The following is a 24556-nucleotide window of genomic DNA, read 5'->3' as shown; positions in this document are numbered from 1 at the left end:
ACAATGTTCTGAGCGAAAGACTGACGAGTGAAAATGTTTAGTTTTACAAGCTGTATTCTCTTTTAAGCTTAAAATAAGGTTAAGAAGGTCACGTAATCAAATTATTTTAGTAGTGCAGATCTTTTTTATTTTTTAAAAAATCGACGATTTCTGTTGTAAAATAAAAAGTGAAACAGCTTTTTATTATAACCGAAAAAAGAATACGAACTAAGAGATTAAAATTTAGATATTGCAGACATGTATAAAAGATAAAAATCTTTTAATAATGGATAGGCTTTAAAAACTCGTTTCCATTTTGTACGGAGTTTTCATATGTTTTGTAACAAAAAAGAGTGAGCTTATTTTAAGACATCAGAAAATTATTTTCAGTAATAACTTTTATCCTGTTTGCATATGCTTTATTAAAAAAAAAACGTATCTAGAAATAATTAGAGAAGGGAGGGTAGGGGGGGATCTTGATCTTAATCTTACAATATCCCTTTCTAAATATTATTAATCGCGAATCCACGATTATTATTCCGATTAAAGCTAAAATAAATATATGATATTTATAAAAAAACATTTCATTTCATCTAAAATATCCTAAGAATATAATTACAAAAACTGCAAATATGAAGCTTTTGAAGTTATAAACGAACCACTTACAAGTAAATTACTTCTTAAAAATGTGAAATCCAAGAGATTCTGATGAGGATATAAGATATAAAAAGTGTTGTGTTATTTTGACGGAAAAATGAGTTTGAATTATGAAAGTAAATATTAACAAACTATAAAAAAGCTTCCAATTATAAAACTGGTCAATAAAAATTACAAAATTCAAAAAAAATTGTAAAATCCTAACCAAGGACATTTACAAAACTCATCAATGACAATTTTATAAAACCATCAACGACAATTATCAACCCATTAAATAGAAAGTAGTTTATTTAATAAATAAAAGCAAAAAATAATTCAATCATAAAATTTAAATCTTCACAAACAATTAGTACTTAAATAATTCTTTACTATAAATATACAACTAAGTTGCAAAAATTCTCACATTCCTACAAAGTTATGCTGTTCAATTTTTCTCCATCAGCTATCTTCAATCTTTCTCCATTGGATGCCAACGATACATCTTCCATAAGGTGATTTTCAGCATTGCTAAAATTTTTGTTGGATCGACAAAACACTAAAAGAAGTTTAAAAAAATCAAAATTTATTATGAAAGTTTTAAAAAAAACAAACCGTTATCAGGTAAAACCATGAAAAACCCTGAAAAGAAATGATTATTTCCTTACTTGTTAACAACACTGGTATTACAACAAGTCCGTGAAGCAGTCCAAGTGTGATTATAGAAAACATCATTTTAAAAAACAGAATGAAAAGTTTACTTGAGCTGCAAGCGAGAACCACAACACCTACCAACGTGCTCCCACCTTAAAATTTTAATAAAAAAAAATGCAAAATACAAAACAGATAACAGGCTGAAAGTTTTTTTGTTTTTTCTTACAAAAAAAAAAACAAACAAAAAAAACAAAAAACCACCAACCTCCTTTTAAAACGCTGCCTCCTAGTGAAACCATAGCATCAACAATACGATCCTCAGGTGTTAACTTCTCTGATACAAGATAGCCATGAGTAATATGACAGCTATAGTCCACAGAAAAACCTATAGCCATGACTAAGACTATCATTGTTATTGAATTCAAAGAAAGTCCCCAAACATACATAATAGCAAACAACTCAAAAGTAAAAAAAACAAATGAAAAAAAGAGAAGGAAAGTGACTTTAAAATGAATCAAATAAGGAAGAGTGACAAACAGTATAACCAAGCAGCAAATAATAAGATTGACAAGGGTTTCTTGGACAATCACCACCAATTGTGAGGCATAAATGAAAGGAAAAGAAACAGGTATAAACTCAACACCAGTCTTTTCCAGGTCTTTTCGTAATGAAAGCATTGCATCCCGACGAAAAACCCAACTTTGTACTGGCCGTGTAAAAAAATGAACTCTTGATGCAATAATTGTATTATTTTGGCCAAACAATATATCTCTTTTAAAAATGGGGTTTAGAGAGAGAAATTCATTTAATTTTTCATAAAACGTAAAGTTGCTGAAATTGTTCACTCTGCTCCACTGTATATAGGAAGTCAACCAATTTAATGAAGCATTAAAGTAATTTTCTTTCGCAAGTCGATCAAGAAGGAAAAACTGACTTTGGAGTTGAAGAGATGAATAATCAAGGTTAGGCTTCTTGAGAACTACATCAATCGGAAAGTAATTTTCTGAAGGAAAGTTTTTTTCAATATTATCAATCCACTTAACAAATTTAGAGTGATCAGGACCAATTATTTTAAAATCAAAATTCAAATCAGTATAATAGCATCCATATATTCCCAATACAGCCATAGTTATACTGATGATTACTACAAAAATCTTTGAATGTGTCTTCATTAAGCAAATCCCATATTTTGTCATGACCTAAGTAAAGATTACATGCTGAGATTCTAAACATAGTTTTGAAAGTAATTTTAAAATATTTTACATTTAAAAAAAATATATATTTCACTTTTTTTTCAAGAAACACTTCTGAATTTCATTGATTAGAGGGAAAAATCCACCAGAGACATTTAAGAGAAAAAAATCTGACATGCTTATATAAAATAGGCTCAACATAAACATAAATACTTTTTGGATTAACTTAAAACACACCTCTTGTTTAAAGTTTGGACAAAGTGTATCTATATATTCTATAGAAGCACCTTTGTCAAAATCTTTGAATTGAGCACAAGTACCAGCAAATTCACTAATATTTATTTTCTGAGTGCATAGAGTTCTTATGAAGTTCTCACTTTAGCTGGAAGTAATATGCCACAATCATTTTTATTGCTAAATGATTTTTTTTTTTTATCTAAATATTTATTTCTGATAATTAATTGATATTTCTAGACAGATTTTCTCCTCTATCATGAAAATTAATTATCTTAAATTACACAAGATTCTAATTCTAAAAAAAAAACATCTCAAGCATAAAGAATTTCCATGTACAGTATCAGGTGTACCTTGCTGAAATAGCTATCATTTACTTTATCAACTTCTTTCTCTTCTAGCATCCATGGCATGCAGTCAATTCTATGATTATCAACTCTTTTCATGTCAAACACCAGTAAAGCAAGAAATAGAGTGTTTAACATAAGAAATACAAAAAATATTGAGAAAATTGCAAAAATGCAGAATATCCTCACAGACGGAAAAGAAGATGTACATCCAATAATGAAAGCTACTAAGTCTGTAAGTGTTGTCATAGTAATAGTAAAACCAACATTATGCATGACTTTACCCAATTTATCAGAGCTTGCAGGCATTGATTGTAAATTGTCAACTTTGTTTAAGATAATAAACATGTCATCTATACCAACACCAATTACAAGGAATGGTAAAACACCCACAAATGAAGCAAATGACTGGCCAATTAAAAAGGTAAATCCAAATCCTGCACCTATTCCTAGTGTAATACACAAGACTCCAAACAGACTTAATACAAAATGACTCATTACTAAAGATCCAATGCGTGTAACAGAAACAGCACAAAATAAAACCATTAAACCAATTGAAACACTGACTAGTGGTAGATTGTCAACAGTATTTTCAGCTACTGCATCATCCAGGCTTCGAACAGTATTGCACAAGATATTTAATCCATAATTCTTTACTAAAATTTCTTGAGATTTTAAATAATCCATCATCTTCCCTTCCCATATCTTATTTTCTTCATAGTTCTTTCTAGTCTTAGCAAATCTAACAAAATATTGCACACGTAAAGCATTAGCAAAAACATTCGATTTGTTAATATTCAAATTCCCGAACAATACAGGAAAGTTATACTTTGCTGGAATTCCATTGTTCATAAGAAATGATTCATTAAAAAAACCAGCTACTAGCTTTTTATTAATTTCAGCAGTTGTATCATTTGCTCGAAAAAAATTATCAAAAGCATTATTGGTTAAACATGATTTATTAACTCTTAGACAAAACCGATCAAAACCTGGTATTTCCAATACTGCATTATGTAAAGTTTCCATTAACTTGAATATTTCAGCTGTTACGATGGATTTTTCTTTGTTGATTGAAAATAGAACAAACTCTTCAGATTGCACAAAGTAGTTAAATGTATCTTCTACCTTTGCTAAATCTTTAAATATTCTAGAATTCTGTGGATAGTAAATCCTTTCAGACTGACCATAGGTATTAAAGCGTAAAAATCCAGAGCAAAAGATAAATGATATAATAAGACTGCATAGTATCACAAGTTTTGGGTGATCCCAAACAAACACTCCCCATCTTTGAAATAGATTTCCAATGCATTTATGAAGTCTATAACAAAACTGAACCCATTTTTTACACATGACCGTACCATTTGACCTTTAACAGATATATTGATTTTTCTATGCAGATTTATGCATAAATGTTTATGTACAAATACTTCAAATAGGTTGATAGAGTCCACTCAGATTTTCAACTCCATGTTTTCTGAACTGGTTTATGTTAATAATACGGAAGACGATTACATAATTAGATTAGGGGTGACGGGAAGCATAAAAATCTGTTATAATCAGTCTAGTTATGAAGCTCGTATTTCAATTGCTAACTGCACTTCATTATTTTCGGAGTTATTCAGAAACCGCACACATTACGATTCATGACTGGTATAGTCATTCTACATTAGTTTATCCGATACCGATAATGCCGGAATCGAGATACCATTTTCACCGAAATATCGGTATTGGTTACCTAAAGCAGTTTCGGCAGCTTCTCAATCGTTTTATTGCACTAGATTATGCAAGCTATGAGACCACCTAAAGTAACCTTTAAATTTAATTTTGATTGATTAAATCTTTTGTATTTTATTCTGTCTTTGTTGACTTCCATCTGTGCAATTCTTTGCTCCAGAGTGAAACTTTTTCGTGAAAGGATCCCTTGGGTCGCAGTTGTTGTTAAAATTCCTACCCTCATTTAGTGTGTGTTGAAAATCAGCTCGTGATCAACAAAACTGATTCAGTCTTCTAAGAGAAGATTGAATCTAAGGCCCATTTAAAGTTTCAAAAAAAAAAATTCTGTGAATTTTGTTGAAAATTTTGATTAAACATATCAAAAGTTTATTTTGTACTCATAAAAGATGGAACGCGAAGAAACAACTTTATTACTCCAAAATGATAATGAGTGGCACGCCATTAATCCTATGTTTCACTGTGCAAAGAATTACGAATATAAATTGCCAAAAATAGAATCTTTTATGATCCCAAGTAATTCCGAAAGAAATGATTACTTATTCCCACCTACCTGACGATGATAAATACAATTGAATAGAAATTGTTTTAGTAGATGAGAAAAAATTAAGTGCATCTACATTGTCTTGAATTCAGCTTAAGTCGTGCGTTTTAACTTCGCATAATTTTTTTTTTCAGCAAATGAAATGTTGATTTTATTGTTTTAAAAAAAAAAAATTGATTTTCATAAGAAATTCACTTGATTTTCTTTTTAATAATCTTTTTTTTTTTGGATTGAAGGTTAAAATTTTAAAATAGAACCCAATGTATTTTTAAGCGAAAGTGTGATAAAAATTAACATGCCATTTTTCTCTCAGAGATAAAATTTTTTTTTATATTTGAGCATAAATGCGATTGCTTTAAATATTGACGCGTTGCTCAAACTTCATACCTCTTATCGAGTTTATTATTTAAATTATACATTTTATTTTTTTAAAGTATCAAAAGTTGTGAAAAATTGAACTTTTCAAAATTGAAGGATTAAGTATAAGACATTCAGGATTCTGGATGATAAGAAAGAAAGATGAGGGCTTTCAAAAATAAATGAGGGGGGGGGGGGGGGCGGAATTGAAGGTTTCTTTAGTACACTCAATAAAAAATATTCATGATTATTGATATATAAGAAATTACTTTTAATAAAAATGCAAGAAAATACTGTTAACATAATTAACATAGTTATGTTAGTAGCAATCTGAGTATGAACTAAATTATGAACAATTGATGTAACGCTTCTAGCAACGCAGAACACTTCTAGCAACCTGTCCGCAGCAATATAAAGACCTTAAATTTTTTCCTTTACCCGGTAATAGCAATTTTATCATCAAAGGTTAATATATTTAAAATATATTTTTAATACTCTACGTTTATATTTTAAAGGAATTATGTAAACAAACATGAGCTTAACATAAATATTGCTATTATAGAATAGTAATTTTAAAATTTTACATTATCTTAAAAGGTTACATTCAAATTAATAAAATTTATTAAAAATATTTGCAGAACATTTTCGAGTGTTCAAAACATCATATAAAACTTTCTTGAAAGTTCGCGCTTAATGGAAAAATAATTAGATTAAATGCGTAGTTAGAGGTTTCATTAAAATCTTTTTTATGGGATGGGTGACTATTTTTATGGGGATGGGGACTACTTTTTTAAATATTCCCGTTTATTATGGGGAAACCTCAAAACTAAATTTCTTTCTTATAAATTTAGGACTTTTTAAAACATGCCCTTGAGTTTCCACAATGGTTCGTATATTTTCCTTCGCTACTGAGTTTTCGCGTCCTTTAAAGAACTTATCTAGACGAATACTTATAAAATCCATATCGCAAACATGTGATAAAGTTAGCAAAGACAGTAGGAAGGAATCTGGCTTGAGCTCTCTAAGACCGGTCGATATTATTTCTCGTTCTAACTCCTGTCCAGGCCAAAAGTTCATAACTCTATAGGTAAAAAAGTTTTCTTGAACCATACATTCAGTTCTTGAAAGTATTCCTCGTGCAACTAGATTGTTCATAATTGCAGTTGTTGCACAAGACGAGTTTTGAGCTGAAGTTAGCCAATCAGAAACAGACTGGTTTATTTCTCGAGAGAAGTCGTAATGAAGAAATAAATGTTTGAACGCAATATCGTTCATAAACGTAAACGATGAATTTGAATCTGTTGGGCGGATACATAAGCCAAGTTTTCGTTCTCCAAGTCTCTTGTTTTTATTGTCATAATAAAAATCTATGACTCCAGCAGCATACAAATCGAGGAGCACTGCTGCGTAAACACCTAAAAATAAAAACACAATTATCTCGTTTTATTTTATACCTTATGAAACAATTTAATTTTCTTTATTAAGTTCTACATTGTTTATTGCATATGTCCTTCCACATTCACAAACTTCAACTTACGCTTGTTAAAATCAAATCAAAACACGCAACCAAACTCAGCTGTTTAACGCCGTAAAAAAGAATGAAGTATCAGCACGCCAAACTTTATCGTTTCCAATGTCATATCCGACATTTATTTTTTCCAACGTCCGAAAGAAAATTTACGGAAAAGAGGAGGGGAAGGTGTGTTTGTGTGTGTATGGGGGGAGGAAGTTTTAAAAAATACAAATATATCTGGAAATCCGTAATGGTAAAAAGGGTTGGGAGGGAGGAAGGGAGGATAGGTGAATGAAATCGGAAAAGAGTTGAGAAGAGACAGTGATAATTCTTCATCACAAAATGAGGGAGATGAATTGTTATATTACTTATCAAAATTACTCAGTTTATACTTGCAATTTATTTGAGCTTCATAATTCTACCGTGTTTTTTTTATATTAAGCCGTTAACTTTATTTAATGTTTGACAGCAAATACATTAAGTATTTTTTTGAAGAGTGTAAACCTGCTATTACTCAAATATATCAAGAATCACACCAATTAAGTAGAAAAAAAAGTTATATAAAGTCAATATATATATATATATATATATATATATATATATATATATATATATATATATATATATATATATATATATATATATATCAGGCGCGGATCCAGGAATTTGTAACTGTGAGGCCAAATTTTATTTTCACGGTTTAAACTTCGATAAAAGATCGATATTTTAATATTTTTTCACGGCATTTATTGATTGAATAAAACGTCGGTAACGTATAATAAGAACCGTTGTGGCCATGGCAGGAATCTCTATAGCCAAAATTCGTAAATTACAGCAGACTAATTAAAATTTTTAGGGATATTCCTAAAGCGAAAAAACCCAAGACTAACGTGGCTGCCGTTAAATTTAAACTATATGGCCATTGCCACAATGGCCACCCCTTAGATCCGCGCCTGTATATATATATAATTCTTGAAAAGCATTTTATTAGATTTTTAGAAAATAATCCAGATTTAATTAAACAGTGGGAAGTCAATCGGAAGAAATGCAAACCAAATGAAAATGTTCATCGTATGTAAGATGAATTTATCGCGTGTAAGATCAATTTATGCAATTAACTTTGTTAACATTATTCAACGTGATGAACGTTGTTTTTCCAATCAGTTTGACCTGTTCTTGCTTTTTGTGTTGATTTATTGACAATAAGATTCCTATTTATCATATAGTATACTTATAAAGTAATGGAAAGAGAAATATATTTAATTTCACTTATTAAGCTTTATTGGTTAGCGCATTGCACAAGTTTTTTTTTCGGAGATTTTTTTTTCACATTTACTACAAGCACGCAAAAAATGTTTCAGTTTTTTTCCCGTGTAACCACGGTATTAAAAACATTGCAATTAATTCAAACTTTAAAAAGACTTCAGCTTAACAAAAAGATCTTAAAAAATAATTTTTTTTGATATTTTTTTTTGTCTCGAAATTGTTAAAAGAGTTCTAAAGAACAGTTGCAAAAAAAAAACAACATTTTTTTGATTTTCAAAGTTTGTTTACAACAAAGTATGAAAAAAGTTCGTGAGTTTGTTTTGGAATTTTGGTCATTTTTGTAATTTTCTTAAGAGGCCTTAACTCTCTGAATAACTTTTGACTGGAATCGAGACTAATCTGCGATAAAAAAACGAACTTTTAAAGTAGGAGCCAGAAAAGAAAAACGGAGTATTGGAAAATAAAGTCAACCTGTTTTAAGCTGTCTTTCAACTTGAAGCAACTTTGAAGCGTCTCTTAAACCAACACTGTTAACAAGTAGACAATATGCCTCGCATAGAAATATATCCCTGCGCTTAAAGTGTTCTTTGCAAAAATATGCGTTTCCTACAATCTTTTCTATACAAACAGCAAAAGATGCCGCAATATCTTCAAAAGGTTTTTCAGCTCTCTCTAAGTACAAACTTTGCTTAACATCTATGCAAAGGAAAACATCCCAAAGAATTAATAAGAAAAAAAAAAGAACAAATGATATTCGTAAAAAAAAAAAAAGTGAACAAAAGATTACCTGCAACTGTAATGATATCGTATTCATCAACTAAAGACATTTCTTCATTTCGTCATTAAACAAATTCTTTCACAAATGAAGTTTTAAAAACCGTACAAAAACTTTACGACCACTTGCTAATGCTTCAATCGGCACAAAGTAACTGAAGCAACATATTTAAATATTTACTTAGATAAGCCGGTTACTATTCGTATTACATTCACTTGTCAAAAGGCTGAAAAGATAAAATAGTTTGTCAAAGCAAGAGGCGAATTACCTTTTAACACGTAAGCGTCACTTATGTTCATCACATAACACAAAAAACTACTAAAAAGAAAGCAAATTTCCTTCTTGGATATTATCCTCTCGGGAAAAGCCTTTAAATATTTCAAATCATCTTGTAACACTCTTACATATTATTAATATATTTATGATTTTTTTTTGGATAGAAATAACCCTTAATAATTTTAAAAAGATTATATCTTAAAAAGATATAATCTTTTTAAAATTATTAAGAATTGAGGATTGTATGCCGTCATCATTAATAAGAACGAATTGATGTGAAAACCTTACGAGTTGAATTCTTTTAATTTCCAAAGAAAAATTTATCATGCTCTTTACATTTACACGTTAATTAATTTACAATCAGTGTTTAGGTGAATTTTTCTACTACAAATATCAGTTTTTTTCCACATCTCAGCTAAGCAGCTTATCAATTCTGTCACGTTAAACGTCTGTTTATTTCATAAAATTGCTTGTTTATAATAAGATTTTTTTTTTTTTTTTTAATCAGACTTATTGAACGAAACAAGAAAACTTCCTTAATCGAGAGTTTTACTGCCTCAAACTTTTGGCGCTTTTTTTGTAGTCATCACAGCGGTCAATTTTATTACTTAGTTTGAGAAGCTTAAACAATTAAAGACACGCAAAAAAAGTCGTAAACGTAGATTGACAACTTGTTTGATCTAAAATATCAGTTCGTTGCTCAGTTCGTTGCTATTCTTCAGCCATTTTTGATTTTGCAGCAGCGTCAATAGTCATTTGAGTAAAATCCGTAAGCAAAGATCCCACTTCATCCATCTGAAATATCGATAAAAACACAATGAACTTAAAAAGCCCCTCTACTTTATGTACAATCTACTTATAAAAAGCAGTCTCACATCATTAAGAGGTACGCATAACAGAACATACTTACACCTTCGTTTATATTAAAACTGCGATAAGCGCGCATGACAAAAATTATATCTTTGTTTTTATCAAAACAACGAGAAGCGCGCATGACAAAACTTACATCTTCGTTTGTATTAACTTCCCACAGCTTAGTGCTTATCTTATCCAGATCCATGCGCTCACTTTCGCGACCAGATTTTTGAAAATATTCTTCCAACATCAAAACGATTTCACCAACTTCTGCTTTCATTTTCATGGCGTTATAAGATTGGTAGTCTTTAAGCTTTAATGTTTTTAACCTGGATAAAGCTAAATGTAATGGCGTTTTCCCGAACGAATCACATGCTTTTGGGTCGGCACCGAATCTGAGCAGAAGTGTTATGACTCGTATATGATGCGTACAAGCGGATAAATGGAGAGGAGAGTTACCGTTAAAGTCTTTCACGTTTGGATCAGCGCCATGTTGCAACAATATGTGAACAATTTCGTCCGATCCTCTAGCAGCAGCAAAATGAAGGGCAGTTCGCTTCTTACTGTCACATGCGTTTATAATTTGCTCTACGTGAGTACAAGTTTCCAAAAACTGCCTAATATTATCAACATAATCCGAATTAGCCATGATACGTAAACGCCTCTCATCGTGATATAAATCATAAACATGCTGATTTTTAAAACGCAACCTTTTGTGCTTTTTTTTCTCATACTTTAGATAAGTCTCTTGACCATGTGGCGTTTCTATGATCTCGTAACCGCCTTGATTCGATTTTACAAATATTGTAGGTGAAAGATTTGAAAATACTAAACCAGAGGGGGGTTCGATGCGATTGTCTTCAATTTTTTCTGTTATGTTTTCTGTATTCATTGTTTTGTAACCTGTAAGTAAAATCAAAAATGATTTATTTTGTCTTTTTTTAACACCTAAAGAATCCATTAGTATCAAGAGTCTGTGAGCAACAAGTAGCTTTGGGAATTAAAAAACGACTGGGGGTCCAGATAGTATGACAATTTTAGTTTTGAACGCTTAATACTAAAAAATAATAATTACAAAAATATTTAAAACATGTTAAAATTACATGCTGGAAAAAAATACATTAAAATATACATTTAAATAGAACAGGGAAAAATTCAATCGTTATTCATTTGAGAAAAAATATAGTTACAACTTGATTAAAAAATACACCAGGAACAGTTTATTTATAAAAAATATCGAAGATTCGCGACTTTTGCAGATCATCTACTCCACTTTATGTCAACGTTTTAAGAAAATAGTCTAAAATATTTTGTCACACTCAGCGGCCACACTTTTCGTTTTATGCTGCATTCAACTGCAACACTTTTTTGGTTTTATGCAAGTTTAAACCGTTGATAAAGTTCATAACATGCATCCTCAGAGAGAAACCTAAACAAATATTTTAAAAAAGCAAATGTGTGGCTCTGTTCCCAGAAAAAAAAATTTCCGAAATTTTAAAATTTGCTTGCTTTTACATGAATAGTTAGTGACTTTCGGTAGTTTTTTTTTTTTTTTTTTTTATAAATTCTTTCTAGAATATTTATTTTCCATAAACCAATAATCCGTTTAAAAAAATTGAATGAGGAACAAAATTACAAATGTTTTTCTCTGTTATCCAAAAAGTTATAGGATTTCCACATTTTTACGTGAGCCGTAACAAATACGGATGTTTCGCATAAAAAAATATCTCTTGACAGAAATATAAAATAGCATGAAAATCTGAAAATTACAAACAAGCCTGAGAAATTCTCATGTTGATAATGCACGAAAAAAAGAAAAAAAAAAAAAGAAACGTCCTAATATTAAAGAAATTTTAACTTTTTACCTCACTCTGGTAATAACAATAATAATGATAAAGGATTGTAAATTTTTTTAAATCATAAAGCAAAAATAAATATATTATTTTTATAGCAAGACACGCACACAAAAATTAATTAAGGAAAAAAGAATTTAGAGGTTAGATGTCAACCTTACCTATACCACAAATAGGTAAGCGGAACAGTGGATAAATGCCAAAGGGAATGTGCATCAAAGGTTAACCATATCGGCGGAAAATCCCATAACTGTGAAGATAAAAGTCATTTACATGGAGCAACTAAGTGAAACATTAATTTAATGAAACATTTACTACTAAACTGCAGAGCGATTGCATAAAATATTTATACAGAACACGGAACACTTGTAAATCTAAATTACACGGAGAAAATCAAATCGGAATTACATGGGATAATAAAAAAAATTATACAGAACAAACAAAAAACTACACGAAATTACACAGAACAATCTAAATTATTTGGAACATTTGGATATCAAAAAATTTTTAAAATAATTTATAACATAATAACATATATACAATTCTTTGTAAAAATGCTTGGCAAAAAGTTACTCATATTTCAAAGAGTTGCATTTCATCAATGGATAAGTTTGATTAAAACTTTTATATCCAAAATCTTAGAAGAAATTTATGAAAAACTATTTTATGCGAAGTTACCTCCAAAGATGCAAATAAAAATGTTCCAATCATAGTCAAAGCACATTTCCATACATAACTACGATGGCGATTCTAAATCATTCAAAAGATCTATCAGTTTCTAAAAAAGCTTTACTAAACATGCTAAAAATATGTTGTTAATATTTATCAAACTATATTAAAATTTATAAAATTTAATAAATATTAAAAACAGTGAATAAGTCTTTAGCAACAGTGTGGAGTTATTGAATTTGTACTTTATATTTAATGAAAAGAAACTAAAATAGGTTAAAGAATGGATTTCAAATGCACAAACCTTGTAGCACCATAGTAGCCAAAAAAAAATGTTTATCACACCTATAAATGAAGCAAGAGTAATCTAGTAAATAATCACCCATTGGCTTAAATCAGTAAAAGTATTATTTACTTAGGACATAATTTTACACTTATGCTTGTAAAAAGTTTGTTTTTAATAGTAAAAATATATTTTTGATTGTCAGATTTTATTTTTAAATAGAAAATAATTTTGAATAAGAAAAATCTTAATTTTTTTTAGAATCTGAAACTAAATAAATATAAATAAAGGTAAATTTCACTAAAAAATTTGACCAAAGCTTTTTTTAACTGAAAGACCAGCTGGGTTATTCATAACTTATTGGGAACAAAAGTAATGTAAAGAGGACAAAACAAAAAAGAAATCAAAAACTCGTTTGTGAGGAATTAACAAGTTCAGATCAAAAGTTAAAAACTAAAATTTGACTACAGAAAAATGGAAAAATTACCAAGAATTATCATGATCTTCATGTTGTGGCTATAATCGAAGTCTACAAAATTCATGGTGTATGTATGATAAACTAAGACCAAAAGCAGAAGTGCACCTGATATGTACGTTCTATTTTAAAAGATAATATAAAAAATTCTATTTGAGCAAATAATATACCTAATAATAATATGATATGCCAGTTCCAAATAAAAAAATTCACTAATGGAAAAAAAAATTAATTTGCAGTAAACTTAACTCTAAAGCAATAAAAATCTTACAACAAATTCCGAAAGCCAGCAAATCTAAAAGGAAATAAAAATATAATAAAGTATAATGAGGCAAAAAATTATATATTAAAAAGTTAAAAAACTACAGAAAAATAGATGTTAAAACTAAAATAAAAACCTTGCTACACTTAACAAAATAGAAAAACTCATAATCATTGATGCACCAATATAATCCAGTCTCTAAATGAAGAAAAATTTTTTACATACATATGTATATATGCATGTAAAAAAAAAAAAATCATAGACTTAATAAAATATCCATGATATTAAAAATTGCCTCAAAAAGATAGGCTGTTCACTAAAATATTTGAATTTTTAAAATTGATATCTATTCAAGTATTGTTTTAATAATCTCTAAGTGTATTGGTGATTAAATTGCTTTACCGAACCTATTGAACTTTAGACAACAGATCAATTGAAGTCCAGAAAGTGTGGCAAGAAGAAGAAGCTTATTAATGAAGTTACCCAAGAGCGAAACAAAATGTTGCCAGAGTGAATGTTGCCACGAAGATTTTAGCCAAGATGAGACTGAGAATCAAAGAAGCTGTACAGTAATTCTTCTAGTAAAACTCTTGCTTTAGAAATGATTTACCTAAAATCCTTCAACGAAATTTCAAGAGGTCATAGATGACAAATTTTCAGTCCCAAATACTATTTAATGTTTTACTACAACTGAGCTAAACATTTTCAGCACATGATATTACAGAAAATTGGGTTTATTTTCAAAACCTAGAATTTTTAATTTCCAAAACACAACATAAATTGTTTTCATTATGCAAAAAAAGTTTTAAAGAAATATCATAATCTTCAGTTATTACTTGTTTAAAAATGATTTTGACACTCTTCGAAAGTCTCAACAACATCTTTACTCTTCAAGCATGCAGCTCATAATGAGATAAAAAAATTTATTTTTCATTAAGATTTTTGTCATTAGTGTGAAATGCAATTAGGATCATGCAGTTAATAAAATTTTTTGGGTTTGATTAACCACATGATCAATGGATTTTCACACTAATGACAAGAGGTAGGAGCAGATGATTTTAGATGACAACTTGGGTCAATTTATTTTAGATAATTCGATTCACAATGGTGAAACTCAAGCAGTCAAACATGGCCTCATCACAAAAAAGCTGATCAGAAAATTTGTGATGTAAATTTGAGTGTCTATTGTCCTGAATTTTCATTTATAGCAAGATTAAAAGAAAATCCCATTCAAATTGATCAAGAAAAAAAAGATATTTCATATTGGACACTTACATCAATGTGCAATGTGAAAGTATCTTTTATCTTATAAATAAAGTACTGTTACAAGATAAATCTAATTATAAAAGTCATATATTTTACAAAAGTCACATATATTTTACAAACCTCAGTTAATATTGTATCTTTGGCATGAAAAATTGCTGCGAAAACCCAGCCAAATATATTTACCTATTTGTTTAAAAAAAAAAAAAAAAAAAAAAAAAAAGAAATATAGAGTTAAAGGCTTTATCCATAGAACTTCCAAAAAAATTTAAAAAAGCCCAAAAAATTTCAATTAGATTCATCCTTTTTTTCTTTTTCACTTATACTTACTATGGTGTTGATTTGTACAATACGATAAAAGTGAAAGCTTTTCTTTACAGAAATCTTGTACTTAAACCAACCATGAATGTGAGCAAAACAGTTCAGCATGGAAAATACTACCGCAGCAGGCTCTTGAAGCCCTAATACACGATAAAAGGGCCACTAAAAAAAATTAAAGTTAGTCATTTACAATTTCTGCAATGTATTCTAATACAGAATTAATCATCTTTTTTAATTCAAATAGAATTATTCAAAGAAAACTTTTACTAAGTTTATCATTTTTGTTTTAGGTGAAATAAAAATCATCTTAAAAATACTTTTATTGATCAGGCTCATCTACTTTTACTTTTTAACTGGTTCTATTTATCTATTATCTATTTTTTTTTTTTTAGTTCAGAAGAAGGCTTATAGGTTTTAGGTGGTATACTTTCTAAACATTTTTTGTCAAAAGTATGTAAGGTACAGTTAACTACTAGTTGTTTGTTGCAGAGACTAAAATAGATGTGTGAGTTCTAAAAAAAGTATGATAAGTTATATGAATGTCTTCTGTTGGAGTTGTAATCTCTATGAATTGGTGTTTATTTGCAAATAAAATTAATCCTTTAAATATAAACTTAAAGGATTGTTTTTATTTGCAAATAATCTTATAGAATGCAATTTTATAAAATACCACGTAACATAAACACACCACAGAGGCAGCAAAAAACAATTAATAAACATGCATACATACATACACACACATACATACATACATGCATACATACATACATACATACATACATACATACATACATACATACATACATACATACATACATACATACATACATACATACATACATACATACATACGTACATACAAAGTTTGCCAAGTTGCTATATGATATCAATTGGTAAGAAAAAAGATCGGCAAATTAAAATAATCAAATAAATTTTATCACTATGTTTGTATATAAAGTTTATTTTAATATATTCCTTGTTTTGAAAAATGAGTGAACTGCATTACAATTTACAACAAAAGATCTGGATAATAAAACACAAATATTTGTTGAAACAACCAGTTTCAATCCAAAGAAAATGAAAGAGAGACTTTAATTTGCTTGCCCCAACAAGAAGAACCATTGATAATTAGGAAAAAACAGGCAGTGTTATTGATACAGCTAGATCTGGCTGGCCTTTATCAATTAGGACAAATGAGAATTGTTAGTTGGCCAAACATCATTATGAAGATCACCTGCAAACTTCACTTAGGCAAGGTTCATCTCAGTTGGGCATCAGCTCTTTTTTATTGCACCAAATTCTTAAAGAGCTTAAGTTACACCATTTTATACCTAGACAATCTCTGAATGAAGACAATTGTGATTGAAGGGTTTGGTTCTGTAAAGAAATCCTCATATTCTTCCATAATGACCCACAGCTGATCGACCACATAATTTGGTCAGATAAATCAATGTTTCATATTGATGGCATCATTAACAGCAACAATGCCTACAAATATCAAATCACAAACATCATGGAATTAAAGACAGCAACTATTGAAGAGTTTGTGGCTTTAACTCTAGAATTATGTCTTGAGCTTACAGAACTGAATGAAATAGAATGCAGGCTTATTTGAAATGAAATGAAACTTTTTTGAAAAAAAAATTTTATGCTTTCTGTTACTATAGATAATTCAATTAATTTTTGTTTCATTTTTTATCTTTAGTATAAAAGTTATTGGTAATTATTATTGGATAACAACATATAGCAATATATATATATATATATATATATATATATATATATATATATATATATATATATATATATATATATATATATATATATATATATATATATATATATATATATATATATATATATATATATATCAAGTTGTATTATTTTCAAATATAAAACCTCATGTGTGTATAAGAGTGCTCAATATTTTGTATAAATAGAGAAATATATATATAAATATAAAACAAAGAAACAACAACTATATATGGTACTTAAAGTTGTGCAAGAAAGTTTAAGTGCATTTGTTAATTTTTAACATTTGTGGAGATTAAGTCGCATAAAATAAAAGCTATAAAAGATTTTATAAAACTTTCTTTTGAAATGTATTCTAATCACATTAAGCTATAATTTAAAAAAATATTTATCTAAGTGATAATCAGAAAAGGAAATTTATTTAGTTTTTTTGAAGTCATAAAAAATAATGCTAAAGAAAGTGACAAAAAAGTTAAAGTGCATGTATATTTGAACTTTTTTTTGGCAGAATTTTTTCAAAATAAACTTCCAGTTGGTCTTTTTTTGAATAATCTTTATACTTGTATTTGTTATTATAACTTATTTAAATAAATATAAATACTTGAAAAAGCCTAAAAAAATTGCATAATAATAACATTGGTCAAGTATTTAGCTTATTTCTCAATATTGTGGTAAAATGGGAAGAAAAAGAGCAAGTGAAGCCATCAAATGACAAATTATTGGTTTAAAGGCAACAAGAGTAAATGAGAAATAAGAAAACTTTTATGAGTGAGTATTGTATAAAGAATAAAATCAAAAATTATAACATGACAGACGAGGTCAAAGATTCACCAAGGTCTGGTAGGCCTTAAAAGTTGACAAATAGAGATGAACACCATCTCTATTGAATGGTTAGACAAGATCCTATGTTAATTGTAGAATTCTAACTGATAAATTTACGTGATGCACTGGTGTGTTAGATCACCAGATCTTAATCCAATTGAAAACATTTGGGCCTGGAGATTAAATGTAAAACTTTGGTCCTTTTGAGGCACCTCTGAACATCATTTGATTCGCTTTATTTTTTGCAAATGATCATAACTCAACAAAAGGAAACTTTTTGGAAGATGAGACCCCAAACTTTTCAAACTATATATATATATATATATATATATATATATATATATATATATATATATATATATATATATATATATATATATATATATATATATATATATATATATATATCTGTGTGTGTGTGTGTGTGTGTTACAAATTTAAAAACATATTTAAAATATTTTAAAAAACTAACCTTTCCAAAATATTGAAAAATTGGTAAATTGTTTTTCTGTCTTGCTGCAGTAATGATCATCATACAATTATAGTGGCATTCTCGATTTAATTCCCATTCAAACCAACTACTTCTATTTACTTGTCCTTCTTTCTTAATGCATTTATCTACACAACTGACAAAAACTGTGTCTTTGTCTCCTAATGAGCATAGTACAATAGAGGGTACCACAAGCAGAAGCAGAAAATTCATTTGCATTTAACGATCTGCACCTATGGGCTAATATTTACCATTTCTAAATTTATTGTCTTTTCATACACTAAGATGCAATTTTAAAAACATTAAATAAGTTAGACATAACATTCAAATATTATAAAAAAATAAATAAGTTGAAATGTAAAGATAACATTGTATGATTATTTTAAAATAATTGTAAAAACTCTTCATTTCGGTAATTATTTTTTTCATAAACGGGGGTTTGTTTTTTTTTCAACAGTCACTAATAATAATTGTCCGGTTATTTATGTAAACATTGTTCATCCGGCAAATCACCCGCACCGAATTATTCGGATACTTTGCGACAATTTCGTTAGATATAAATATAAACGAAGCTTTTTTTTTTATTGTTCTAGATTGCCAGGTAGTAATTCACTTTTACTCAAAAAGCTAATTTTTAACACTTTTGCTCGTTTTTTAAATAATTTTTCATTCCACAGAAGTGTATTTGTAAATTTTAAAAGTTTTTTTGAAAACAAAAAAAAGAAGACTTCTCATCCATTTTTAGATGGTACATTGTTACTTTAAAGTTCTTATATATTCACCTAAACAGATGGATCTTGTGAATTAACATTGATTGCAAAAACTTTCAATGACATTTGTTTAAACGAAGGAACGTTTACTGCGATGGATTTTTTTTTTATCTTTTAATGGACCCGGCCTCATCAAACGAAAGAATTTTTTAATGGCACCTTACAAAAGTTTCAAAAACATTATTTTTCTGGCTTCTCTGGGTCTTTTTAATGTTTCCATTAAAATATTTGTCTACAGTTAAGAGAGAACACTTTTTGCTTCTCAATGTGGCGATGTTAAACGTTACACGAAAAGTTACATGGAATACTTAGAGAATGACTAACATAAAAAAAACGACTTTTTGAGAACTTTTAACTGGAGAATGGAACAATTTAGTGGGGTTATCGAAGCCGAATTTAAAGGGGAGGGGAATAATTAGTGATAGTAGGAACCTATTGTTCACACTAAGGTCTTGTTACATGGGCTCAAAATTGTTGAATTCTTTATAAATCTTAAAACCTTGATCGATATGCCAAACTTTGTTTTTCACTACGAATCTTGATCATTCGGTAATTTTTCTTAACAATTAGAGTTATTTTAGTACACCATTAGCACTTTTTAAAGCATTCTGCATTAGGCATAAAGAAAACACTATTTCTGTTTGACAAGAATAGAAAATAAATCAGAATATTGTCAGAAATTTTGATTGATACTCATGCGGTCCAAAACCGCTTTTTATAATTGCAAATTTCAAAATTATTAATTTCAAAAGCTAACTAGTTCTCTACTCTCTATGAATATTAACTTCGGACCAATTCGCTAGTTTGAGGAGGGAAAAAAAGAAAATCAAATATCTATTAAGTTTAATATTTATAAGCATATATACATAAAGATTTCTGATATTCTATAAGACTCTTCTCATACTATAATACCTAAATACAATGCCTCTTTGAAACACAACTTTACATAATGGCAAATATAAATAATCAAAATATAAAAAAAAAGGCGCTGCTAACACCTTTAAAATAAATAGTTCATTTGCATATCAACAGAAAAGTTTTGTAAAACAGCAGAAAACATTTAAATAGTCGATATATTTCGGTGCATTACTCGACTAAGCTGTGAAGTAAACGAAGAGATGAAGCTCAACAAAACTAAGGAATATTTTGCAATTTCCCCTCAATAGTTTTATTTTTAAAAGATATAAAAAGTTAGTCTTAACAAAAAAAATGTTTTGGTAAATTATGCGACCGATAAATTTAACGATTGCATTATACAATTTTTAAAATCCTGGAAAAGAGACATCAACATCAGTCGTGAACATGATTTTCTACTGCTGACTTGTAAGTTTGTAGCCGAGCATTTTGGAAGGATATCATGTCAGCTGGGATTTTTTTAATGTAAATAAACTTAAATAGCAAATATGAGTTAAAGGCTCATAAAACAGAACCATATATTTTATTTTTTAAATAGAATCTTATATCCTATAATTATCATTTATCAGAAAACATATATACAAAAGTCGTTAAAAGTCAGGTAATTCAGTATTAGCTGACAGCGTTGAAACAACAAAAAAACAAAGTTCATTTTAATAAAAAAACAAACAAAACAAAAAAAACAATGAAAAAGCAACAACAAACAAAAACTGGACAAAGATGCAAGTGGAAGAGTGATGAAAAACAGCAACACACAAACAGAATTTAACAGGAAATAAAGATTCCTATTTATCCCTGTGCATGCAATCAAATACAAAGGCATAAACTAATATACTATACAGTTATGCATAACTGAAATTGTATTTGTTTTACGTACGTGACTTGAGGCGTGCTTTCATATTTAGGGGTTTGCCTTTATATGTGTGTTAGCATGTCATTTAAGTGAAGGAGTTCCTTTAATCTACAGCATTAATTCTGTTATGTAAGATTGTCGGGTATCACCTCGTAGAATGTTTATCACAGTGAGTTCTGTGGCTTCGTATCTGCAGTAAGAATAAACTTTAGTTAAAGGTGACAAAAAAAATTCAAAACCTACCTGGTTTTACTTACCAGCAAAAAAGCTCTTTTCTGGCAATCAATTGAAACTTAAGACACGCTAAAGAAATGGTTAACAATATTACACTCTTTCTTTAAAGAAAAATCATCCAACACAATCTACAGATGGCCAAAGGACAAAAAAGAGCTTTTTTAAAGTTAAATTTTTTTTTTTTGCAAAAAATCAGTCAAAGTTAAATTTTTTTTTTTTTGCAAAAAATCATTAACTTACTTAAGAATTGATCCTATATATCTAATTTAAAAAATATAAACAGGAAAAAACTTTTAACCTGTTAACTAGAAAAAAGGATGTAGTTGTAAGTTGTCATCTTGTCTTCAGGCTTCAGTATTGCAATGTCTTTCAGTCATGTTTTGTTTTTTCTTCATGTGCATAAAATTTAAACCTTACGGAAACTGCTACAAGAAGTTGTTGGGTGCATTTTTAAAATATTTTAAAGGTGCAAAGGTGCATTGCTCAGTGTTTGAAAATAATTTCAATTTTTAGTTCAGTCATTTAAACTATAACTTTTTAACGTATTGAAATTGAAAATAAAAAAACTATTAAACTAAACAAGTGTAAAATAAAAAAGTTTAAGTTGTCAAGAAATATTTATTTATTACTACTTTTGCTTTACAAATAATATATTACTCTACCATTGTCATAACTTTTGCATGGTTTCAGTTGCTGTGCAGGATTCTGTATCAGAAGTGTCTGTTTTATGTAGTTTATAAAACCAATATAAAGTCTTACCTAAACCAAGCTCAATATTTTATAAGCTCATGTTCTTGGACGCTTTCTAGCAGTTTCAGTGGATTTCGGTGGCTCAGCTTGCAATACCTTTAATTTTTTACCTAATATCTCAGCACCATGGAGTACTTGAATGGCAGTTTCAGCTGACTCAATGCTGGAGTATTTAGCATAACCAAAGTTTTTATTTTTTAACATGAAAACATCTATTAAATCTCCAAAGCGTGAAAAGATATCTTTTAGGACATTATCAGGAGGTGGTGAAGGTTGGCATACAATAAATAAACGCTCAGCACATGACTCTGCTTCTGATAAAGGTTTTGCAGTTGGTAGTGGTACTGTACAATATGGAATATTGTTAACTTGTAGACTTGATTGATGTGCTGAGAGTTCTATCTGACCATCTTCATCTGGGGCATAACGAACAACCAGCTTAGAACCTGGTGGATACTCAAAACTGTTCAACTTTTCTTTTGCATATATGGCAGAACCAACTGAATTGTAAACAACAACAGCAACACCTTTTGATTCCCCAGTTGAATAATTTCGTTTAAGATCACACAACTCCATCCCAGGAATTAAGTCAAATAAACGTGCAAGTTGTTCTTGTGTAATAGTTTGAGCAACCTGGACTTGAAGACGATTTCCAATTGCTGAAGATGTTCGACCATCAGTAAAAACAGCACCAACATTGTTAAAAGAAGATGGAATATCTGATCGACTGCTGCTATTACTTAATCCAAGAGAAAACTCTAAACCATTGGTGATGCCTCCTGTATTGACTGAGGCAACCAAATTTTCTGAATGTGCCATGTCTCTCTTAAGTTTAGCAGATTTTGGCTCAGCCATTACAGCTCTAAATGTCTTATCACAACTTTCAACAGCTAAGGCTGCATTATAAGCATGCTTAAACTTCACATAGCCAAATCCTTTCTTTTCTCCTGTTTTCCTGTCTTTAACAACTTGAACATACTCTATATCTCCAAACTTGTCAAATGCTTCTTGGAGATCTTTTTCATCCATTCCTTTTGGAATAACAACAAAAAGCCGAGTCAATGCAGACTCATCATTAAAATCCTCTGTAGATTTAGATGATTTAGGCTGAGCAATTATCACCTAAATTAAAATTTGCATTTCATATTTTCACAGCAAAACAATGCTGAAACAATAAAAACATAGAAACATAGAAATATAAAAACATAGAAACATAGTTTTTATAGGCACATATAAATGATATTTAGATGTCTGTTTCTATATTAGATTACATATAAGATTAAAAAATTCATAACTTTACAGCATCAAAGTAACTGAAGCAGAAATTTGGCCAAAACAACTTTTATTTCTTTTTTAAAGCATTTTAGGAGCATCACTGTGCATGTATATACATGTATGTATATATGCATGCATAAACAGCTATACAACTATACTTTATTTTTGGGAGGGGAATTTTATAGATTACACACACACGCAAACACATAAGTGTTCAATATTGTAAAATAGAGCAGTATACATTTAGTTAAGCAAAAAATTTTTGATGTAAAGAAAACAACTTAATGTATAAGAGTTTTAGCAAAAAAAAACTATAAACCAAAATAAAAGGACTTAAAACCTTTTAATGTACTTAAAATGAATTAAAATATTTTCTTTAAAATTAAAAATGTTTTACCTTCAAAGGTTTTGCATCATCATATTCTGTTAGCTTTTTTCCGTCCATTTTTTCTACAGCTAAACAAGCTTCTGACATTTTTGAAAATTTGATATAAGCAACACCTCTATTTTCTTTTGTTTGCTTGTCTTTAACAACCCAAACATCTTCAACAGTTCCAAATTCCTCAAAGGTTTTCCTAAGGTCTTCACTAGAATGAGATTTACTGCATACAACAAATACACGTGAGAATGGTGGCTTATCATGATCAACTTGATTACTAAATGTTTTTTCACGAGATGTTGAATCATGCCTTTCACGTCTCTGCTCCCCATTTCTTGGTTTTTCTCTATCGCTTGAGGACCTACCTGATCTATCTGAAGACTTATCATGCTCCATTTTATTTGAAACAGTACTACTTATATTTTGTTGGCTTGCAACTAGATGTTGCTGCTGTGCCATTTGAAAATTGTAGTTTGAGTAAAAATCTTGCAAAGCAGGAAAACTACCGTTTGCTGTAGGAATCGCCATCATTGTTTCGTACCTTGTTGGTTGATAAATGACTATTCAGAGTAAATTATGAATAAACTGTAATAGGAAAAAATAAATATGTAATAAACCATAAACTTTACTAGTATACAAATTTTAAACACAGTAGCCTAATTCTTCATCTTCAAATAAATTTCTAATTCAGAACCATACGTACAGTAGCTCTACACTAAAGTTCCTTTCAAAATTCAATATCGGGGTTATGTATTTAAAAAAGAGTTTTTAGTGTAAGATGTTTTCTGCATTCGGTTCAAAAAATACTTATTATCCTTACTCAAACAACTTTA

General features: G+C 29.1%; 5 protein-coding genes across 9 annotated transcripts; all 5 read right to left on the bottom strand.

Moving 5' to 3' along the window:
* Nucleotides 1–547: 547 nt before the first annotated feature.
* Nucleotides 548–4711, bottom strand: LOC145190084 (patched domain-containing protein 3-like). Its single transcript, XM_080066847.2, has 4 exons — nt 3047–4711; nt 1532–2465; nt 1281–1418; nt 548–1171 (listed from the first exon to the last, which is right to left on the bottom strand). Exons 1-4 carry the CDS (start codon nt 4388–4390, stop codon nt 1044–1046), a joined length of 2544 nt encoding a protein of 847 aa, XP_079922973.2. The 5' UTR covers nt 4391–4711; the 3' UTR covers nt 548–1043.
* Nucleotides 4712–6475: 1764 nt separating this feature from the next.
* On the bottom strand, nt 6476–9457 carry LOC149887224 (uncharacterized). Its single transcript, XM_090089584.1, has 3 exons — nt 9239–9457; nt 8923–9147; nt 6476–7087 (listed from the first exon to the last, which is right to left on the bottom strand). The coding sequence occupies exons 1-3, from the start codon at nt 9276–9278 to the stop codon at nt 6480–6482; spliced, it is 873 nt and encodes a 290-aa protein (XP_089945710.1). The 5' UTR covers nt 9279–9457; the 3' UTR covers nt 6476–6479.
* A 315-nt stretch (nt 9458–9772) lies between these two features.
* On the bottom strand, nt 9773–11295 carry LOC149887223 (ankyrin repeat domain-containing protein 54-like). The gene is made up of 2 exons (XM_090089583.1): nt 10509–11295; nt 9773–10297 (listed from the first exon to the last, which is right to left on the bottom strand). The coding sequence occupies exons 1-2, from the start codon at nt 11247–11249 to the stop codon at nt 10214–10216; spliced, it is 825 nt and encodes a 274-aa protein (XP_089945709.1). The 5' UTR covers nt 11250–11295; the 3' UTR covers nt 9773–10213.
* Nucleotides 11296–11392: 97 nt separating this feature from the next.
* LOC149887222 (GPI-specific phospholipase A2-like PGAP3) lies at nt 11393–19009 on the bottom strand. 2 transcript variants are annotated; one of them, XM_090089582.1, is made up of 10 exons: nt 18530–19009; nt 15493–16971; nt 15286–15348; nt 14036–14097; nt 13909–13932; nt 13650–13759; nt 13184–13224; nt 12889–12960; nt 12372–12460; nt 11393–11786 (listed from the first exon to the last, which is right to left on the bottom strand). In XM_090089582.1, exons 2-10 carry the CDS (start codon nt 15589–15591, stop codon nt 11732–11734), a joined length of 615 nt encoding a protein of 204 aa, XP_089945708.1. In that variant the 5' UTR covers nt 15592–16971; nt 18530–19009; the 3' UTR covers nt 11393–11731. The 2 variants fall into 2 exon arrangements, with proteins under 2 accessions (XP_089945708.1, XP_089945707.1); XM_090089581.1 differs by having other exon boundaries at nt 15493–15645; nt 18530–18867.
* Nucleotides 19010–20148: 1139 nt separating this feature from the next.
* Nucleotides 20149–24477, bottom strand: LOC149887221 (RNA-binding protein 45-like). Of its 4 annotated transcripts, XR_016453101.1 has the most exons (4): nt 23742–24458; nt 22079–23191; nt 21343–21388; nt 20754–21275 (listed from the first exon to the last, which is right to left on the bottom strand). XR_016453101.1 is itself a non-coding variant. In XM_090089580.1 (3 exons), exons 1-2 carry the CDS (start codon nt 24252–24254, stop codon nt 22106–22108), a joined length of 1599 nt encoding a protein of 532 aa, XP_089945706.1. In that variant the 5' UTR covers nt 24255–24458; the 3' UTR covers nt 20149–21388; nt 22079–22105. The 4 variants fall into 4 exon arrangements, 2 of the variants coding, with proteins under 2 accessions (XP_089945706.1, XP_089945705.1); XR_016453100.1 differs by lacking the exon at nt 21343–21388 and having other exon boundaries at nt 20149–21275; nt 21618–23191; nt 23742–24477; XM_090089580.1 differs by having other exon boundaries at nt 20149–21388.
* Between the last annotated feature and the right edge of the window lie 79 nt (nt 24478–24556).

This window comes from Hydra viridissima, unplaced genomic scaffold (assembly GCF_058129835.1).
Source record: "Hydra viridissima isolate aposymbiotic clone 2 unplaced genomic scaffold, HvirCarnegie_v1 scaffold_6, whole genome shotgun sequence".
Lineage (NCBI taxonomy): Eukaryota > Metazoa > Cnidaria > Hydrozoa > Anthoathecata > Hydridae > Hydra > Hydra viridissima.
The sequence above is the reverse complement of the archived record's forward strand: the minus strand, read 5'-3'. Positions and strand labels throughout refer to the sequence as shown.

Excerpts from the sequence above, each read along its gene's own strand:
- LOC145190084 (XM_080066847.2), bottom strand. The coding sequence starts at position 4,390 with ATGTGTAAAAAATGGGTTCAGTTTTGTTATAGACTTCATAAATGCATT. Across the intron at positions 1,419-1,531 it reads AGGCAGCGTTTTAAAAGGAG|GTGGGAGCACGTTGGTAGGT; the intron begins GTTGGTGGTTTT and ends TAAAATTTTAAG. Across the intron at positions 1,172-1,280 it reads AATACCAGTGTTGTTAACAA|TGTTTTGTCGATCCAACAAA; the intron begins GTAAGGAAATAA and ends AACTTCTTTTAG.
- LOC149887221 (XM_090089580.1), bottom strand. The coding sequence starts at position 24,254 with ATGATGGCGATTCCTACAGCAAACGGTAGTTTTCCTGCTTTGCAAGAT. Across the intron at positions 23,192-23,741 it reads ATGATGCAAAACCTTTGAAG|GTGATAATTGCTCAGCCTAA; the intron begins GTAAAACATTTT and ends ATTTTAATTTAG.
- LOC149887222 (XM_090089581.1), bottom strand. The coding sequence starts at position 18,766 with ATGCAAATGAATTTTCTGCTTCTGCTTGTGGTACCCTCTATTGTACTA. Across the intron at positions 15,646-18,529 it reads TTTTTCAATATTTTGGAAAG|TGGCCCTTTTATCGTGTATT; the intron begins GTTAGTTTTTTA and ends AATTTTTTTTAG. Across the intron at positions 12,961-13,183 it reads GGCTACTATGGTGCTACAAG|AATCGCCATCGTAGTTATGT; the intron begins GTTTGTGCATTT and ends TGAATGATTTAG.
- LOC149887224 (XM_090089584.1), bottom strand. The coding sequence starts at position 9,278 with ATGTCTTTAGTTGATGAATACGATATCATTACAGTTGCAG. Across the intron at positions 9,148-9,238 it reads CGATATCATTACAGTTGCAG|ATGTTAAGCAAAGTTTGTAC; the intron begins GTAATCTTTTGT and ends TCCTTTGCATAG. Across the intron at positions 7,088-8,922 it reads TGAAAGACAGCTTAAAACAG|GTGTTTACGCAGCAGTGCTC; the intron begins GTTGACTTTATT and ends TTTTATTTTTAG.
- LOC149887223 (XM_090089583.1), bottom strand. The coding sequence starts at position 11,249 with ATGAATACAGAAAACATAACAGAAAAAATTGAAGACAATCGCATCGAA. Across the intron at positions 10,298-10,508 it reads AAGTTAATACAAACGAAGAT|ATGGATGAAGTGGGATCTTT; the intron begins GTAAGTTTTGTC and ends TCGATATTTCAG.